The 14171-nt window shown below is 33.8% G+C and overlaps 2 protein-coding genes across 2 annotated transcripts in view; both read left to right on the top strand.

Annotated features, from left to right (window-relative positions):
* The window catches only part of LOC117105088 (cytochrome P450 2U1-like), a 6041-nt gene extending 2054 nt beyond the window's left edge, over positions 1-3987 (top strand). The window contains exons 2-4 of the mRNA XM_033246118.1: positions 779-783; positions 1146-1470; positions 2124-3987. Of these exons, the coding sequence (XP_033102009.1) occupies positions 779-783; positions 1146-1470; positions 2124-2302 (509 nt within the window). The 3' untranslated portion in view covers positions 2303-3987. The remainder of the gene's footprint in view (positions 1-778; positions 784-1145; positions 1471-2123) is intronic.
* Positions 3988-9054: 5067 nt separating this feature from the next.
* On the top strand, positions 9055-13007 carry LOC117104938. The gene is made up of 2 exons (XM_033245896.1): positions 9055-9210; positions 11877-13007. The coding sequence occupies exons 1-2, from the start codon at positions 9193-9195 to the stop codon at positions 12555-12557; spliced, it is 699 nt and encodes a 232-aa protein (XP_033101787.1). The 5' UTR covers positions 9055-9192; the 3' UTR covers positions 12558-13007.
* Positions 13008-14171: the final 1164 nt, after the last annotated feature.

The raw sequence follows: 14171 nt of genomic DNA, 5'->3' as shown, positions 1-14171 counted from the left end.
AACTCTCTGTAATGGTACCTAATACTTTTAAATCTCTCTTGGACATTTGGCAAGAGAGGCTTTACAAGGATTTAATGTTAATTCAGCTTGTCGACTAAGCTTAACAATTTTCCATGAAGTCATGTAGGGTATGCTAAGCTACTTATTTATAGGCTATGTAATTTTAAATGCTTTTAACAGAAGGAATGTAATTGAGTAAATTCATCTTAAATCACGGGTAGCTCCAGGATTGGCCGACGGGGCCAGAAGTTCCTGACGAGGGGGCCGAATCTCCGACGAGAACGTAAGTGGGCGTGGTCGGGCGCCGCTGCTCAAAAATTCTCGGAAGTGATCCAGTGTATGTAAAAATATATATAATTTGTTTATCTCCCCGACGAAGTGTATTTTTCTCCCTGACGAGGGGAGGGGGTTGGTGACAACCCAGGACGACCACTGGCGCCACCCCCTGTCTCTTATACACATCTAGATGTGTATAAGAGACAGCCTTCAGATTGCCGGTAATGGAACTCTCAGACTTATATGAATTGGATGATCAAATAATAAATTGTAATAATTTACTGACTTTTAGAAATCGTATGAAAAAAATGTATCTTTTAAATTATTCTGACCAGTAACCATTTATTATGGTTTGTGCTATTATAGGCATTGATTTGTTCTAATGGTCTTTGCCTTTAATATTATTATGTTTTTACACGTGTGCATTATAGTGTTTTTCTAATTAATTAATTTATTTATTTACTTTACTTTTTATTTGTCTTTTAATTTATTTGTTTTATAGGTCAGGTTGAGACAAGTTGACGCTTCTAATCCTGATCCAAACCAATAATTTCAATAACTATTATTTTGTTCTAAACAAAATGGTTAAACTTTAATTTTCATATTTCTCATTCATATGCTTTACTATTTATATTGGCAAGTGTATGATTAATTATGTTATTATTGGTGAAATAAATGTTGAGGAAGAGAATTTGAATAACATTTTCTTCTTTTTTCCCAAATTTGACACTAGTATACAATTGTCAAAATGACCAATATTGAAATAGTAAGTAAAAGATAGGACAGAACAGTATTACTGCAAAATTGCAATTGTTTCGTTACAGCGCCCTTTCGGTGATAACTACCGTATGATCTTTTTATCGTCATAGGTTCAAGATGAGATTGATAATGCCGTTGGAGAGCGCCCTTTGAGAACATTAGACAAACTAAAAGTTCCGTATTTTGAAGCAACAATTTGCGAAGTTCAACGACTGGGAAACATTGTGCCTGTGCTCATACCTCATCGTACCAGCTCAGATTTCGTCGTAAATGGATATGACATTCCAGGAAATACAGAATTTAATGTCAACTTAGCATTCGTCCACACGGATCCGAAATACTGGAAAGATCCCTTTGAATTTAAACCGGAGAGATTTATGGATGCTGATGAGAAGACGTGTAAAAAAGGAGACGCGTTTATGCCATTTGGTTTAGGTAAGTTTGTAAAGGGCATCTCGCCTACCCCACATCGCATACGTCTGGCCTGAAAGAAAGAAAGAGACCTGGTACTTCTACATGTGAGCCCAGAGCTGGTTTCCACACATTTTATTCTTCTGTGTAGCAGGAATATAAAATCGTTATATGACGTGTGTAAGAGCAATAATTTTATAACTGCTCGTCTGGCTCACATGACGTCACGTTGCCGTCGATTTTATACCTTGAATAGAAAATTACTGTTGGAAAAGAAATTGGGAAGTAGACATGCGCTGTTACCAGGGGTGGCGCCAGGATTTGCTCGACGTGGGGGGGGGGCGAGTCCCGAGGGGTGCGGTTCCCCCGACGAGGTGCCAGATTTCCCCGACGAAAGCAAAGTGGGCGTGGTCAAGCTTCGATTAAAAGGTTCCGAAAGTGGTCCTGGAGGGAAGCCCCGAAAATTTCGACAATTTAGGGGTTTAAAAGGCTTATTTAATCGATTTTATAGTCTACTAATATGTAAAAAATACATATTATATTTTTTTCTCCCCGACGAATTGTGCTTTTTCTCCCCGACGCGGGGGGGGGGGGGCCCGCTGGCGCCACCCCTGGCTGTTACACTTACGAAAACACTCTTTATCGATTTTTTTTAACCTGCTTTCATTTGTATTTAGGTCGACGGGCCTGTCTGGGTGAGAGCTTAGCTAAAATGGAAATTTACATATTTATGGCAAGTCTTCTACAGCGTTTTACGTTTGAACTGCCAGAATCGAACCCTCGGCCCAGCTTTGAACCAATGACTGGCGTCACACAGAGTCCAAGGTACTTCGAAGTTGTAGCTATGCCCCGATGAACTGTAGGCCTATAGTTTAAAAACGTAGCTGGATTTCACAAGTTGTATTTCTTCCAGTTTCTGACGGGGTTTTCCATTTTTAAGTATATAGTTATAGTACCGTATTATGTCAGTTAAATTAAGGCAATAAAATAGTTTTTCACACCAGTTACTTTCAGGTCATTGTCTCGAACTTTCTTTAGCTGAATGAAATTGACATGACTGTGACCGATTATGTAATAGGGTGACGTATGCGCACTGCACTGTAATGTTGCAGATCGTCTTCCCAGCATGGAAAATGGTCATCAAATGACGACCATAAGTACTGTTGTCACTCTTCTTATCCAACTTTTCGTTTCTGGGCCAGTAAATATAAATGTTGTATAAAGTGATCCATACATAAAGTATGTTTCAAATTGTTTATTGTACTAACGTTTTCGACCACATGTTATCAGGTAATTAATAATATAATGAATATGCCCCATGCGGCACGCCCCGCTACTTAAATAAATAAATTACAACCTTAAGCTACATTTACACTGTACACGATAACGACACGACAATGATAAAAATGCGATCAGTGTGGAAGAATATAAAAGACACGATATGTGGTTGTCGTGTCGTTATCTAGTGTAAATCGAGCCTAAGTTATAGGCTATTTATTTTGAATACATCTACTCTATGATACTTAACTAATTATGACAGATTTTTCATAACTGATACTGATGCTCTGTATTAAATTGATTTAAAAAAATACAACCGAATAAATAAATTTATTAGGCTTAGTTAATGCGCAATGAAGAAATATGCTTCTTATTAATGCTATGAACACCAGTAATTACCTTATGAGTAGGATTAAATCCAGGTTTCCATAAAATCGTTACATTATCGCTATAGTTCCCGACGCAGTCGGGAGGGCTCCTCGATACGACCACGACTAACCAAGAAGTTATAAATAAATACCTTATTTTATACCACCTTGGACCAACCAATCAACATCACCAAAAGCCGTCGGCGATAGCGTGTAGCGATTTTATGGAAACCAGCATAACTGGTGTGTGATAGCTCCTTTCTATGCCTTAAATAATACCCATATTATGAAATTGTTCCTTGTAATGTTGTTTATTCATTTACTAGCATTTTTCCTACTGGCATTATTCCTGTTCTACATTAATATGAACATAGGAAGTTCGTTTTTTATGCATTCGGATGCTGTCCAAAAAAGTGTGTGTAGGATGTAGGCCTAATACCTACTACTATGTCGATGGAACTACAACCTTCAAGTTTTATTTGTATCTCACTTTTGAAACAGTAACACTCAACATTTTTTTTTTTTGGTGCATTCAGTAAAAAATACAAACATATAAAAGTACAATATAAAAAGTTACCTATGGACTACTTAGAACAAAATTACATAAAGTCCCCTACCCTGCACCCCACCCCGGTCAAGAATTATTGTAAGTTACAGTATATTGAAATTAAAGGTACACATCAATATATCAAGCATAGATTTACCATGGTAGTTATACAAATTTTAAAATATGAACAGAAATAAACTAACAGTCTTAAAAATTTACGCAGTTTAGTGGCGAATGAGGATTATTTTAACATCTGGCACCACAAGACGTCTGCTTCTCAAACCCAGGAAATGGTGTACAATAAGTTGACAGCTCTGTTTAATAAAACAGATCAAAATTTGTCAGCGATTTTGTTTCATTTCTCCTTATTATCAGTACAGTATACCTTTATTTTACATCACCATTATTTATGAATTTAATGAAAATGCATCTTCCATGTTCCACTTCCCGCATTACCGGACACAGAATATATTGTAGTATCGGACTTACTTCCTGTGTTGGCAAGTGACATATGAAAATGTTATAGCAGTCTGGCGCTGGCGTATTTATAGGCGGCCGTTATAGAAGAGTGTTGACGATGTGTATTGGTGTAAGCAACAGAGCCAACGTAGCATTAACCATACGGGTTTAGTTCGACCTTCAGTTACTACTAAAGTATATGAATTTTGATACACAAGCCTTCGACATATTATAAAGAAGCCGTAAATTTGAATTCTGGTTGCACAGAAAAATAGTCATCACCGGTAGTGGCTCCAGAAATTTGCCGGCAGGGGGTCCAAAACAAGGGGCAGGCTCGAGCCTCGATCGCGGGTCCTGGAATAAAAATCCCTGGCAGGGTTCATAGTGAGGGTTTTTTTTTTTTTTGACTTAATGGCCCAAATGGTGCTTTAGCCACACAGGGATTGGCAATCAAAATATATCATTTGGATAGGTAAACTAAGATTTTTTTTTTCTTTGTCCGAAGACAATGTGTCATGGCGTCGGACGACTGCGGATCCAGGCCTGGGCAACAGGGATGGGGGGTAAGGTTTCCCCGAATCCCCTGGCGACACCACTGTCCATCACCATGCTATAAATCTATAGCATTTAGGAATTCGATCGTAACAAAAACGTATACAGTATAGAGGTCCACCATTTGACTTCAAATGCGGAGCAGAATGCTGGATTTTCTTTATAATAGGCCTAGGTCTATTATAAGGCCTAAAAAATAAATTGTTTTGCCCTTCTTTTCAATGATAAAAGGGGAATTAGGATAAGAATCACTCAGTTGGTCAAAATTACCTTTGCGTACGGTTTGATCATGGTTTGATAAACCCCTTATCGCGTCGAACCGAATTCAATGACTGTCGTTGAAGTAGGCCTATGTGAAATGTACCAAATAGGTAAAATAGGGGTTTTTAATTTGTGTGGAAGTAGAAAAAGTAGTAATTACAGGCTCATAGTGCTGCATAATAAACAAAAAGTTAATATTAATATTATATTTCAGTATTTTTTTTTAACAGTGCACAAATATACCTATTACAGATGCTTCTGCTACACACTTGCATGACCCATTGAAAACGGTATGTCTGATTATATCAGACCTAAAACCGGAGCTCCGCCGAGGAGAATTTGTGGGCCTAGCAAAGTATCACAATTTTTATATACTGTCATAATTACTTTTTTTTTAATGTAAATACATTAAAAAATATTGGTATACGTTCACCTACACATGCACAAACTAAATTGGCCTAAGTAATTTCAAATTTAAGTACATTATAGCTAAACGCGTCAAGATCCTAAGAACATTAATCTATGTCTAAAACAAGTTTGCTTTTTAACGTGTCACCAAAAGCGGGACGAAATTGCAAGGAGCTCTGTAGAAATCCACTACGCTCTTACAGTGGAACAAGCTTACCGTATATATTACCAAGCTATGATATCAATAAAGACATATAATAGTCGACAGTACAGTACATGTTTATTCTTCAAATGCATTCTGTTGTATATCTGAAATCTGAAACAATCTACCTTGTTATTTACTAAGACCTATGAAATTTACCGTAACTGACGAAATATAGGGGTTTTTTTAGTAAAGAAATACTGCATGATGTTCACTGGCTCTGTAGGATGTATTTTCTAGGGGATGGGGTGCTTGAGCTCGTAGGCCTGTGCAGGGGGAGACTCTGGAAGGGGTTGTCCTCTCCTAAATGTGATTTTTGTTGTTGATCGGGACCTCTGGCTGGATGGCTAGAAATGGCACTCTCAGACTGTGACAGTGTTGGCTTGGCGTAGGCCATTATTTTTTATTTATTTTTTTTTGGTCTGACTACCTGACGAGCTCTGGCCGATTGAGGTAGGGGGAGTGGGGACTTGACCTGTCTGATGGGTGGGGACTTGACCTGTCTGATGGGTGAAAGGGGGGGGGGCGCCACTTGTGATGCTCCATAAACCTTTGTCACTGATTTTTTTTATTTCACATTTCATATACTGTACGTATTTCTGTATTTATTCGATTCCGCAACGATTATTTTTTATTTAAAATAGGCCTATATATAGGCTAACGTTATGAATTTTTTTTAAAATTATGTTTTAAGTAACAATAATTTCATATCTATTCTCTAATCATCCAAACTTCATAGAAATTTCAAAATCAACGTTATATTCGTTAAACATAGATGCCAAAAACCAAGTGGTCCACTGATTAGGCCTATGTTTAGATAATCAGATCATGCAGATTCCAAAAAGAAGAGAAGCCACATAGTGATTCAATATTGCGTTCTCAACATCATCACCTGGTGCAGATGTTTGAATAAAGAAATATTTAATCCGCTTCTCTTAGTCCTTGGAGATTATTTTGTACAATATCCGTAATAAACACTATTATAATAATAACCACTGTACTTATAACTAATTATCATATTAACCGTTTGAATAAATACTTGGATTACCTCTCACACTATAAATATATCCAAGATTATAAGATGTTTGTGGTTCCCATGCCTTCCCATAAACATGTACCATACACTGTTTATTTCGAATTATCTGTTTGTTATTTACATTGTCTTAACGTTATTTGGTATTTAGATGGGCGTGTCATACCAAAACCAGTATCAGTATAACCAAGACTAGAATATTGACTTTTTAATAATATATTCCCTCCACATTATAAGCTTCAAAATTACCTGGAATTGATTTATTATTGCTAAAGTTATGAGTAAAAATCATAACGGCTTTTCAAATACAATACTACCACATTCTTTCTCTTGCGACAAACTTGATTTATAATCATACACTAATTTGAGTAAGGACCAAAAGTTTGTGACGATTTACCGTCCAGACGCGCGCACAGATCTTGAATAAATATATCGTAGCACCATTCTTTTTAATATGTATCGTACCATTATTGGCATTTTTGAGTTCCTATGTCCATTTAAATATCGTAAAAAAAAGTTTTACAATTACACGAATCTACAAAATATTGGACGAGGACTTCATCCTACAAAAGCAACACATGTACTGTACTAAACATTAATTATTCAAATCAAGTTAAAAAAAAATATAGTGGAGGACAAGCAGAGTAATAAAATATTCAGTATATTAGGTAGGCCAGGTGTGAACGTCGCTTTAGTGAGTGCATGCGGGTTGCGCACTGATACAAACGCGTATTGTTCACTAAATATAGCAGAATAAAATATACTATAAAGTACCATATTATTCACTAAAATAATTCAATGAGTGACGAATAATGAATGTCTACATCCATCACAATCTCTTAGCATATTTAATCCAGCTTACTATATTCTTTACCAGTATTTTACCTGCTTTTGTTGTTAACATTATAAACACACTTACTGGCTAACAGTTTTTCATAATTTAAATGGTTATTTGTCTTTCGTTTATAAAGGGTTTTCATAGTCAAAGACGTAGAAGTAATAAACATTATTTTTTAGAATATTATACTGTATATTTCTAATCTTATATATATGACAATACTTGCAGTATTTGACCGACTGGGCTTCATAGAATGATTATTTAACTCCTAGGGCGGACTCCAGAGGATCGCCGACGTCCGGACCTATCCCCACCCCTAACATGTGTGAATTCTATTTTAGTGGGAAATAATTATGCAAATGTTGGTAGTCAGCTGCTTTTTGTTCTTTTGTGGGTTGGAGCTGGACCCTTATGAGAGAATTCAGGCTAATCTAATATTTTTTTTTGGCTTTCAAGTTTCTAAAATGATTTTTTTTTTTCATATAGGATTCCAATCCATACCTTAACATGTACCCTTTTCAAGCCATTACTCTATATTCACGCTACATACACCTATTAGTAAGTCTTATTAATATTAATATTTGATTATAAACATTTGCATCATGAAACAATATAAAAACATTGTTTTTTTAATTACATTTCTGCTGATTTCATATTATAAATGAATTGTATTTGCATTGCAAATTATTGCTATAAGAAAGTAGTTCAAATTTTACTGTAACTATATGTCAATAAAAATAAAATTATAAAGAATGTATGTTATCGTTATACAAAAACATGCCAAAAACCCATATTAACGGGAAAATTGCAAGTGTTTGGTTAGCTTCCCCTGAAGAATTCCCCTCTGAATAGGGGTACTCCTATTTAGAGGACCCCTATAAGGGGGAACTTTTTTGGTCCTGGTGTGTCCCCATAATAGGTATTCTACTGTATTAAAAAAAAAAAAAAAAAAAAAAAAAAAAACCCAATGAATAATATCCATTCAAAAGTTTAAAAAAATAAATACCATTAAAAAACAATATTATTAGTTGTTGCAACTTTGCACAGATTTATACTACTAACTTTCTTTTACATAAAAGATCGAATATTTATTAAATATTGAATTATATTTTTAAATATGATTTAAAACATGCCATTTTGCTGCTGACGTTAATCCCTATCTAAATTATTATTTCAGTATGGTTCGTAGTATGTTAAGTTTTATTTCGTTATTTCGAAGTGCTTGACTCAGACATGTGTATGCCTAATTAGCTGGACTAAGACGTGTTGATCATGAACTAGAAAAAGTTATAGATATTTATATAATTGATAATTATATATATAATTTAATTTATATAGGCATATATATAAATTTAACTAAAATTAGCCATTAATCAAACGCTACAATTTGTTTTAACACCTTTGTTTATTCACGAGAGGCGTTTTCACACCTTTTTAAATGTGTAATTTCTACCCAGTATATTGTTTATCTCTTGTCACCCCGCCCTGTCAGTCCAGGCCTTTTTCATGAACAATTAAGTTTATAAAGATTGATAAAGATTAACAAATATTATTAGCGTAAACTTATTCAGAAGTTCAGAATTTGATTGGTTGGTTAAGACCAACAAACTGTTTTGATTGGTCGTGCATAATAGCAAGTTCACTTGTCACGTCATTAAGAAGCACGCGTTATCCGATTAACTTTACATCAGTTCGAAACATTGCAGCGTTAACTCACCATCATCGTTCATCCAAATAGAACTTCAGTTGCCAGAAATTTAGATATATTGTTTACTATAATACCTTCAGTTTGAACACATCATGTATAAATTAGTGAACGTAAGTATTCTTTTGCATAATTATTTTTAAAATCTAATTTTTTCTTTTATTATTTTGTTTAATGTAATTGTATTTTAATTTATATGTATATATATTTTAAACGATAAAACAATAAATAAGTATTTAGGAAATAATGTTTTTCCCTAGCTGACGTGCCGTTACTGAATGCTCAGTACATTCCCAAATATTCGTGAACAAAATCTCGCAATTGATTCGTGTGGAAATAGAACCCACGACCTCCAGAACGCAATACAGTCTATAGCCTTTATTAGGCGTGTGGAACGGGCTATTATTAAGGAATCAATAGGCCCAATTAATAGCCCTGTATATTTTTTATTTTAAATAATAGAAATAGAATAATAGAAAAGTATAATGCAAATAATGTATATTTCTTTCATGTAAGGAATAAAACATAAAATTAAAATTTAGATTCTAGTAGTTAACACGTAGGCTTATATTTTTCCCCCAAAATTACACTTCATTCGGAAATACAACTAAAAAAATGTTTTTAAGTTTGATATGTTGTAGAACTAATTTCTCTAAGACACAAATGCATTTGACGAAAAAGTAGGAAGTTAGTTAATAAGATACAATTTTTTGAATATTTAAAAACTGGGTGAAATTCGGAAAACCTTTCTCCCAGGTTTTTGAAGAATTCGAGTCAACTCGGTCCCAAGTCAACTCGGATCCAAGTTAACTCGGCCCTAAGTCAACTTTTGGCCCTATGTCAACTCGGTCCCAAGTCAACTCGGCCCCAATTTTTATGTGTATTTACTGAAAATTTACCAAAAGAGATTTGAATGCAAAACCCAAATTATAGTGTTCTATATCGTTGCTTTTGTTATTTCTTTTTATTTACATCCACTTACGATAATTAAAACTGCATTAATAAAAATAATATTAATAACAATAGAAAAAGGTATCGGTACTAATAATGATAATAACGATGATGATAAAAATAACGACATAATCATGACAATGCTTAGTGAGTTATAGACATATTAAATATACTTTATATATATATATATAGGCATATATATACTGTATATACCGTATATATATATAAAGAAGTTAATATTTTAATATTATAGGCCTATATATATATACTGTATATATATATATAAATCATTATATAATAGGTAAGATCTAAATTATCTTATATATAAACACAATAGAAAACGAATACTATATAACAATATGGGCTTTAGAAGAACTTTATTGGAGAAGAATTTCAGTATATTTAAATATGCATAGTATATATGCATATACTGTATATAATAATTTATATTTGATACACCTATAAATCAGTATGTTTATATCGTTATTATCAATAGTTTTTATTATGCCTTTTTTATCATTATTATTTTAATATTATTGCTATTAATGCTATTTGTATTATTGTTAATAAAAAAAAAAGAATAACAAAGGCAAGATTTAAAACACTTTACTTTTGGCATAGTTTGGCTTTGCATTCATATTCTTTTGGTAATTATTTCGTAAATAGACAATAAATTTGGGCCGAGTTAACTTGGGACCGAGTTGACTACTTGGGGCAGAGTTGACTACTTGGGGGCTGTCTCTTATACACATCTAGATGTGTATAAGAGACAGGAATAAAACATAAAATTAAATTATTGGAGAAAACCAATATTTCGACCTATCCTCAGGTCTTTATCAAGGTACATGAAAAAACTAGCAAAAAGTGGACACACATAACCACTGTAGTGGGAGGAGTTAAAGAATAAACAATGCGGATTATAATGAGAGTAATTAAAATCGGGTAGGCCTATACATTGATTGTAATAAACAGTTAGCAATGAGAACGGAGATTAATAGTCGTTCCCACATTATGCCGACAGTAGAATAAACAGGCTAGAGTATATTGACCAAAATTCAAAATAAAAATAGAGAAATATAGCATAAAAACTGTTTATTACAATCAATGTATAGGCATGTACTTTGCACATGTAGTCTCGAAAAGAAGCCCATTTAAAAAAAAAGCCCAGCAAAAGTTTGCAAAAAAAAAAAAAAAAAAAAAAAAAAGTTTGAAAAAAAAAAAAAAAAAAAAGAAAGAAGAAGAAGCCCAGGGCGTCAATTCGACGTTTTGCGGTATCACCATATTATTAATGATCACTGGTATAAAATATCGGCAAAATCAGCACAAATAAAATACTCATGTTCCTCCAAGTAGTAATTACTTATTGGAGTTTACGCGGTCATTAGTTAAATACCCAAGTCCTAATCAAAGCTAAATTGGCTAAATATATCCAATCAAAAATATAATAGGCTTACTTATCTTAGATTGTATGAAGGTCGCGGGCAATGTTTTATATTTTGGCAATTTTGTTTGGATATATAACGTTTTGAATAAAACTAAAGAGAATTGAAAATGCTTGTGGCGATCAAAGAAGATCTTAATAAATATTTTATTAATGTTATATTATTCCCTTGAGCAATACAAACATTTATAACAACATGAATGTGGGGAGCTGTGGCCGCAATTTGGTGCGAAACGTAAGCGCCAAAGTGCATGACTCTGACTTGCATACACTAAATTCAAGCATAAGATTACACCTTACTGGCACACCCACGTGCCAAGTTATCTGATATTATGTTCAAAACATAAAAAAACAATAAATGTGTTAATTTTGTTTTTTATATTTCAGGAAGAGAGGTATAAAGCGACTTCGGATGAGGACATTTTGGCGCTTCGAAAGATGACGGTCCGTCAGTTGAAACAGAAGTGTCGAGATGCTAGCTTGAAGGTTTCTGGTACGAAACGTGACATAATAATGCGTCTATGTGGCCTGGAAGTACGTCAGAGAAAGACAAAAATGTCAGTGAAGGAAGTTAACGTTTGGCTAGAGAAACAGGGTGTCGTCAACATCAGAGGCGTCAGCAAATGTCTTCGAGCAGGAATGAGGATGGGTTTTATTGATATCAGTGGGGATAATCCTCTGGACAATGTCGTTGTTTCTGGTGCATGCTACTATTGTGGTGACGATCTAAAAGCGACCATTCGTGACCTCCTCTACCAACCAGATTATGCAGGACACGACTACGAATGTACTGGCTATGATGCGACTGTGAAGTGTCTAAACGAGGAGTGCGAAGTAGCAGGCGTGTACGTTACAGGAATGTGCCGGAATTCAGCGGAAATTGACTCTGGCAAATCGCACAACCACTGTACCATTTGTCCGAACTTTGGCACGTGCATGGGGGACTACCGCGAGGATCACTGTCGGTCATGTAGTGAGCATTTTTATTCATGCAGAGGGTTATTCCGGTGCGAATGCAAAGGTCCCAATCCTGAAGTACCTGTTGATGAGTACACATTTTGTTGCTGATGTCTTAATTGTTTTTTTTCCTAAAAATTTCTTTTAAATTTATTAGAAGTGATTCATTTTAAAAGATGTTATTGCATGGTCCATCTTGTTTATATTATCATTTTGTTATGAATTATTTTTAAGAGATATATATGTTAACTTAAGAGTCCGAGGTACTCAGTTAGGTTAATACAATGTGTAGTTGTTTTTTTTTACGGAGCCTTTTGTACAGTTGTGGAATGTTGTCTTGCGTAAATCAATTCATTAAGAGTCCGAGGTACTCAAGATATAGTATCAGTTACTTTAATACAATGTGTAGTTGTCTTTTACGGAGCCTTTTGTAAGTTGTGAAATGTTGGCTTGTGTAAATAAATTCAAAAACGATAATAAGCTCGTGCTATAACCGAATCTGCTCTATGAGCCACATTATGTGTACACAATGTTAATAAATGGACATAGCAGATGTTTTTATTTTCGTTGTTGTTGTCGATTTTTTTCTCAATAATTTTTAAATTCATTATATACGTAATTGAATACACTACCGTAACACACGATTGCAACATCGCCATATACAATTCTAATTAGCTGAATAAAATACTTATAAAGATACCTAAACACAATTACTTTATAACTTATAACTTTACCCACCAAATGAGGGCGTATATACGTCATCACTTATATTCACAATCAATCATAGACGGCATGAACAGTACTTGGGAATCTTAGCAAAGTTGTAAAGATCTGGATCTCTGGGTTGTCAAATATAAAGATTAATTTTTTATTTTAATTCTGAGATAAATTTTCCTTGAAACCAAATGAGGTTTAAAACACAATATAGGGAAGCACTTGCTGTGTTCAATAACTTCTGCTATTGGGAGTACCATAACAATAAAACATTAATCTATATATATTTATACATATATATATATATACATATATATATATATATATATATATAGTATATATACATATATATATATGTATATAGAATATAATATAACGTAACAGTAAAGGAACTCAAATACGTAAGATGTTGACTTTAGAAACACTGAAATTTATTAGGCGAATATTTCGGCTACTCCTGTAGTCTTTGTCAACGCTTGACATAAAATGAACATATTGAGAAACTATCTTAGCAATATACAATTTGAGAAACAATACGGTAATTAAGTCAAAGCAAGTCGGCATACGTCTATAAAGGATTAATGATAATGAACAAATAAATAGTGATAAGGGTGAACAATGAATGAGCAAGTGGTGGACTGTGGGAAAGCATTACTATAGTTAATGTTTCATTTTTTCAAGATGCACTATATCTATATATATTATATGCCTTATACAATACTACATAGGCCTATATCATTTTGGCTTCTTGCTCCCATCATTACAACTATGTTTTATTTGCCTTTCAATACTTTTATATACCCACATTTATTTAATTTACAATATTGCTTTGTATAATTATATATATATATATATATATATAATTTTTTTATTTTTTATTTATTTATTTTTTTTCATAGCCGCTTCCTGTTCTTGATTTTAGTTATGCCTTATGTTTAGCTTATCCATTAACCATGGATGAATTAATTCCCCCATGCATTAACTATAGTATGCTTTCCCACAGTCCACCAC

This window comes from Anneissia japonica, unplaced genomic scaffold (assembly GCF_011630105.1).
Source record: "Anneissia japonica isolate Jap-2015-1 unplaced genomic scaffold, ASM1163010v1 scaffold640_len1575945_cov177, whole genome shotgun sequence".
NCBI lineage: Eukaryota > Metazoa > Echinodermata > Crinoidea > Comatulida > Comatulidae > Anneissia > Anneissia japonica.
The sequence above is the reverse complement of the archived record's forward strand: the minus strand, read 5'-3'. Positions and strand labels throughout refer to the sequence as shown.